Source organism: Zalophus californianus, chromosome 10, assembly GCF_009762305.2.
Source record: "Zalophus californianus isolate mZalCal1 chromosome 10, mZalCal1.pri.v2, whole genome shotgun sequence".
Classification (NCBI taxonomy): Eukaryota; Metazoa; Chordata; class Mammalia; order Carnivora; family Otariidae; genus Zalophus; species Zalophus californianus.
This window is the reverse complement of record NC_045604.1, coordinates 110,190,333-110,196,388: the sequence shown is the minus strand read 5'-3', so window position 1 is coordinate 110,196,388 and position 6,056 is coordinate 110,190,333. Positions and strand designations below refer to the sequence as shown.

The window sequence follows — 6,056 nt, the reverse complement described above, 5'->3', positions numbered from 1 at the left end:
GCCCTGCCAGACCCATGGCACACCCGTGACCACCCCACCCCTCTGTGTCCTGCCCCCCCCCCCGGTCTGTCCACTAACTGTACCGCACTGGCCATTAAAAGATGAAGGCAGAGAACTGCCCAGCTGCTGCCTCCAAGTAGCGTCTGTGCGGGTTGGGGCTGCCCCCGGCACCTTGCTCACTGGTGGTGGGGGAAGGGGTCCTGGCAGGGCGGGGCCGCCCACATGGCCGGGACCTGTCTTTCATCTGTAAAGTGGCCTCAAGTTCCTAGGGGGTGGGCAAGGGTGAGCCAGTCCAGTAGCGGGAGGTTCTCCGCGAACCTGGTAGGGGGCGAACTGGGCGTGGGAGCTGGAAGCATGGGGCGGGGGGTGTGAAAGGCACCTTGGTGCTCCTCTGGCCCTCAGGTCAGGGCAAAGGGCTGCATCCCATCCATTTGGACGGGGAGAAAGACGAAGAGGGGAGGGAGCTTGCCCCCTGCCCGCAGGGACGGAGACAGGACCTGAGGCTGAGGGTTCTGGGTTTCGAGTCCTGGCTGTGCTGTTGATTCATGTGATACGAAGAGCTTCCCGTACGGTTTCGTGCCTTAGTTTCCCCAAGCAGGGGTGTTGGTCCACTCTTGATGTGGGACCCTTGGAGAAGGGTTGGGGAGGGGGCCTGGCCATCAGAAGGGCTGTGTTCCAGGCCTGTGGCCTCGGGGACCCACCCACCGGGACCCACTGGGCAGGCATCACCCCCCAGACCCCCAGGTGGGTGCCCTGGCAGCCATGGGAGCCAAGACTTTGAGGCGATACCACAGGGGCCACCAGGTGGCGCCAGTGCACTGCTCCTGCAGGTGGGAGTGGCCGCCGGCTGTCGCGTGACTCGGTTTCTCTGAAACGGGAGGCCCGTCAGGGTCCTTCCCCTGGTGGGTCTCTGGGCAGGTACCTGTGGGGTCAGCCTGAGAGCTGACCTCAGGGCAGGAGGGGGGCGGCAGCAGGGGTGCAGCCCTACGTCCCCACACCTGCCCAGGACCGCTCAAGACCACTGGCACCGGCCTTGTTCTCGTGGTCTTCAGATGTGGGCATGGCTGGGAGTGCCGATCTCTGCGTTTTCAAGGGGAGACGGGGTGCAAGCCCTCCAGCCTCGCACAGGTCAAGAATGCTTTCGGCACCGAGGGACACATCCCGTATCTCAGCCCCCCAACACAGTAGCCACTGGCCACTTCTGGTTGTTGGCCCCTGGGAACGTGGCCGGGGCCACCGAGGAACTCTTCATTTCCCTTCATTTACATTAACCCGGTGTAAACAGCCCAGCGGTGAGGCGCCCCGCTCCTGGCCCCCCCAGCCGCTGCCCAGCACCACGCACCCCCTACCCCAGCCCTTGAAATGAACCACTCCAGACAACGGCAGTTCTCCGATTATAGCTTTTTCTCTTTTCTTTTCTTTTTTTATGAAAAAGATCACACAGAATTCGCCAACAAACAAAATTCCAAAAGAAACTTAAAAAAAAAAAAAAAAAAGGAAAACAGTAATTCCCCCAAAAAACAAAACCAAAGTCTGGCTTTTCCTTCCCTTAAGATTGTCTGGACGAGGCCTCCCGTCCCCCTGGAAGGCGCGGGGGCTGGTAAGTGCTCTCGGGGCTGAGCCGGGGGAGCGGGGCCACTGCGCCCGGCCGGCCCCCTCCCCCCCTCCTCAGCCTCCGCTCTCCCTAACTGCTTCTCTGTTCTGGGGGCGAATACAGTACACCTGGGCCGGGGTGGGGGGGGCGGGGGGCGGGGTGTGCTCGGGACGAGGGGGGCCCGTGAAGCTGGGTGCTAGACACTCACAATCTAATAGGAAATAAAAAATAATATTCTGCACGTCAGAATGTGTTCGCTTTTTTTTTATAATTTCAATAGCTATTTTTTCACAGTTTTAAAAAGTTTATATTTATATATATTTATATATATTTATCTTTATATATATAATTAAAAAGTTGACTCCATTTAAAGGCATATGATACAGGGGCGGGGAGAGTCTCTCGGTACAATAAAACTGTACAGGTTATGAGAACTGCCGCTCCCTCCGGGCTGGCCGAGGCCTGGGCGGGAGGGGGCCGGGCGTGGCCGGGTCAAGGACTTCAGCACCATTCGGGTTGTGTGTAGTGTACGGGGCCGGACCGGGAGGGGTGGGCCCTCCCTGGGGCCTCAGGGCCAGGGGCCCCCGCCCCCCCTGCCTGGAACCTGGCCGATGCTGCCGGGCTCCACCCTCACTTGGCTCTCGTGCCCGAGTCCAGGCCATCCTGAGAGGGGAGAGCCCGGGCCCCTGGCCGGTGCCCAGAGCAGGCCTGGCCCGGTCGGTGAGGCTGGTGGGCATCCGGCCACCCCGCCCCGTCTCATGGCGGGAGGCTTGGGGTGGGGCTCCGTGCTGAGGGGGGGTCGGGCACTAGGAGCCCCGGGGAGGGCCCTCAAGCAGCGGAAACCCCCGAGCGAGTGTCAGTTTGGTTCCTGGGGAACCCTCTCCCCACTGAATCCCCCCGTGGGCCTCGGCCTCGGCCTGGAGGCGCCTGGGTCCTGGGGGCCCAGCCCGGCCGAGTGCTTACAAGGTGCTGGAGGGGAGGCCCCGGAAGGGGGCCCAGCAGAGCCATACCCTGATAGCTGAGAGGAGCCCCGTCTGGAGGGGCACCCGGGGGCTTTGGGAAGGGGGCTGGGGACGTGTGCACATGCGTGCACGCACGTGCATGCATACAGGCACACACATGTACACACGCACGCCGGGGCGTCCAAGGGCACACTCGCATGCACACAACCAACGCACGTGGCCCCCGAGATGTGGCAGTGATGGTGAGGGGCCCCCGTTGGCCCTCGGGGCGCTCAGCAGAGCACAGGCACGCCGTCGGTGGAGAAGATCATGCCCGTGGTGGGCTCATAGGTGCCCGCAAGGTAGTACAGACCCTCACTGTCCTGGTACTTCTTGGTCTTGAGCATCTGCTCGTACTGCTCCAGGCCCACCACCAGGCACTTGTGCGACACGGTCTGCACGTCGTTCTCGTCCACGTGGGAGGACTGGTAGAGGGCGCGCTGCGGGCACGGCGGGCGGGCGGGCGTCAGGGCAGGCGGCCCAGGGAGACAGGGGGCGCCCTCTCCCGGACGAGAAGGACCAGGGAAAACCCCGAGGGCAGAGACGGAGAAAGAGCCCTCCACCCCCACACCGGAGACGCAGAGACCAAGAGAGATCCCGAGACAGACACACACAGACCAAGACAGAGAGACCCTAAGGCTAAGGACCCCAAAGCGCGGCAGACAGCAGATCAGAGCCAGACATGGGGCTGGGGTCAGGGGCCGGACGCCACCGGAGCCCAGCTTCGCCCCCCCCCCCCAGCCCCCGAGCTGTGTCAGAGGGCCTGAGAGGCCCAGCCTCCACCCCGTGCCCCTACCTCCATGAAGTCCTTCCTCTGGCTGGAGGCCCGCAGGGCCGCGGGCAGGCTGCGGCCGGACTTCTGGTCCCAGTGCTGCGCGTGGGACAGACGGGGACGCTGGTGAGCCTGGCTCGGCCCCGCCCGACCCCGGAGCCAGGCACCCCGGCCTCAAGCTCTGACCACCCGGCCTCACCTGGCCCTCGTGGAGGCGCTTGCCCGGGCTGGTCTCCTCGGGGTGGTAGAACCACTTGACACGGACCACCATGTTGCTGCCCCACGATTCCCACATGCTCTGGATGCGGCCGATGTAGGGCAGGTTGGGGCGGCCAGCCGACAGGAACACGGCGCAGTCCCCGATGCGGATCATCTCCTTGCCGCGCACGATGGCCTTGTAGAAGAGCTTGCGGGCCTTGCCCTTCATGCCGCGGCGCTGTGGGACCCCGGGGCAGGGGGGGGCGGAGGGGGGGCACGTCAGGGGGCCCCAGGCCAGCCCAGGCCAGCCCTGCCACCCGTGGCCTGATCCCTGAGCTCTGGGGTTCTGCAAGGGGCAGGCTGGGAGGAAGCAGACCCCCTGCCCGCTCCAGCTGGGGAGCCTCCTCCATCTCTTTGCCCACTGGGTGTCTTGACAGTGACACGAAGGACCCGCAACTAAGAGGGACTTCCATTCCCTGTCCCGAAGCGGCGCTGGCACAGGACCCCCTGGGAGGGCCCGCAGACCTTGCACCTGCTGTCCACGAGGCTCGCGCGGCCCGGCCCAGCAGCCCCCTCCTGACCCCCAACTTCCAGACAGGGACAGTGAGGTCCAGCGGGGGAAGAGCGCAGGCTCCCAGCTTTGCCTCTGGACAGAGCACAGGGCTCCACCCCCCACGGCTGTCACACAGCCATTCAACATCCCCTGGGGCCACAGGTCACTGGCTGTGCAGCCTCGTTCTTACACCCCCACAGGCAGCGTGGGGCTGGGAGTCAGCTGCCCAGGTGGCCTGACTGGGGGCGAGGCAGTCGGGGGGGGGGGGGCATGGGCCGAGGGCTGTCCCTGGGACCATGTCAACCCCCAGGGGAAGCCCCTGACTATAAGGTCGGCCCGGGGACTGCAGGATCCAGCAGGAGGCCCACATCTGCTGGGCCCAGGGCATGCAGGCTTTTTCTTAGTCACTCAACAAACACTTCCTGGGCTGGCACAGGGACAAACAAGCAGGTCCGACGAGGGAACACACCAAAACCCCAAAACCCACCACAGCCCCAAGCAGCTCTGGGGCGACTCCCTGTCAGACCAGACCTCGGCAAAGCTTAGCCCTCCCACGGAAGTGGCGCGTGATCTGCTCGGACTAAGATCTAAAACTCACTCAGCCGGGTGACTCTGAGCCAGTTCGCCTAAACAGGGGATGCCTACGTGCTCGTTTCAACCTTCTCCAGCAGCCTCTTTTTCTACTTTTAATTCCTCAGACCCCCAGTGGGGACAGACTTTCTGATGTCCTTGTCACTGATCTCCTGCACGTTCTACAGACTGTTTGAATTCTTTTCAGCTCAAGGCCGAAGATGAATCCAAGCTGAGGTGGGCGGCTAATGGTTTCTACACCAACCCCTCTTTGACGGCTGTTGTTTCTGGCATTCCGGGGCACTCCCCTTGCTCCTCAATCCACGCAGCTCCCCAGTGGGGCCGATGCCACCCGATGCCACCCCGGCGGCAAGCACAGGACTTGGCCTGACCAATGTGGACAGCCGGTCCTCCTCCCGGCACGGTGACTGGCTGAAAGGTGGGCTCGGCCCCCAAGCCAAAGGCATTCTACCAACTTCAGCATGAACCCCTCGCAAAAAGATCCTTCCTCCCTCCTGTCACTTCTGAGCAGGTAGAACATGCGCTGGAAGCTACCGGGGCTGCTTGCTGCCAAGAGGGAAGGAGACCAGTGTGAAGGCAGGAAGGAGCAACTGAAGTGTGGAGCACGGACCCACCAGTGGGTCTGAAGACAGCCTTCCAGACCCCTGGATCCAGCTGTACCTGAAGCCGCTCCCCCCTGGACTTTTCTGTTAAAGTGGCCAATAAGTGTGGCCCTGGGCTCTGTCCACTGCAGCAGTGAGGGCCCCGATGCTAACACAGGGCAGGAGCCAATCACGGTGGAGGGGAGACAGCAAGGATGTGCCCGTCTTCGGCTCAGAAGCACTTGCTGGGATCAGAGCTCCAGGAGGCCTGGCGGGGAAGGTCTGAGTGCAGCTTGTCAGGGAAGATCCTACATACTCAAATTTGCCATCCCCAGCGGTGGCCTTGCCAGGAGAGGCTTTCTCATCCTGGAGCCAGAAACCCCCACGGGCTGAAAGACAACTTAGGCTCCGCGGGGTGAAAAAAGCAAATTACCTGTGCCCCGGGTTCAAGTTAGTGCCTGCAAAGCAGGGAAGCCCTAGGGAGAGCGGGAGCTGAGAGGGGGCGGGGTGCTGTGTGCTCCCCGACTCCCTGCTCCGCACGCCTTCTGGAGAGCCCTCCAGAGGCACTGGCACAGGGGGCCCCCAAGCCCCCAAGCTGAGGTCTCGATTCCGAACCTCTTCCCTCCCCACTTTTCTGGCCTCGTTAACATACCTCAGGGAGCAGCCGTGACATAAACCCCCAAGGTCTCAGGAGGTGCATTGTCAGACCCCACCAGCTCGCCGCTGTCAACCCCCATGTCCCTACACCTGCCCTGGCAGGGACCGG

At 63.0% G+C, this 6,056-nt stretch overlaps 1 protein-coding gene across 6 annotated transcripts in view; it reads right to left on the bottom strand.

Annotated features, from left to right (window-relative positions):
• Positions 1-1,416: 1,416 nt before the first annotated feature.
• The window catches only part of TNRC18 (trinucleotide repeat containing 18), an 84,766-nt gene continuing 80,126 nt past the window's right edge, over positions 1,417-6,056 (bottom strand). For 3 of the 6 annotated variants that reach the window (XM_027610173.2, XM_027610176.2, XM_027610174.2), the window contains 3 exons: positions 3,567-3,803; positions 3,392-3,466; positions 1,417-3,035 (listed from right to left, as the gene is read on the bottom strand). In XM_027610173.2, the coding sequence (XP_027465974.2) occupies positions 2,829-3,035; positions 3,392-3,466; positions 3,567-3,803 (519 nt within the window). In that variant the 3' untranslated portion in view covers positions 1,417-2,828. The remainder of the gene's footprint in view (positions 3,036-3,391; positions 3,467-3,566; positions 3,804-6,056) is intronic. The other 3 variants (XM_027610179.2, XM_027610175.2, XM_027610178.2) reach the window with 1 other exon arrangement.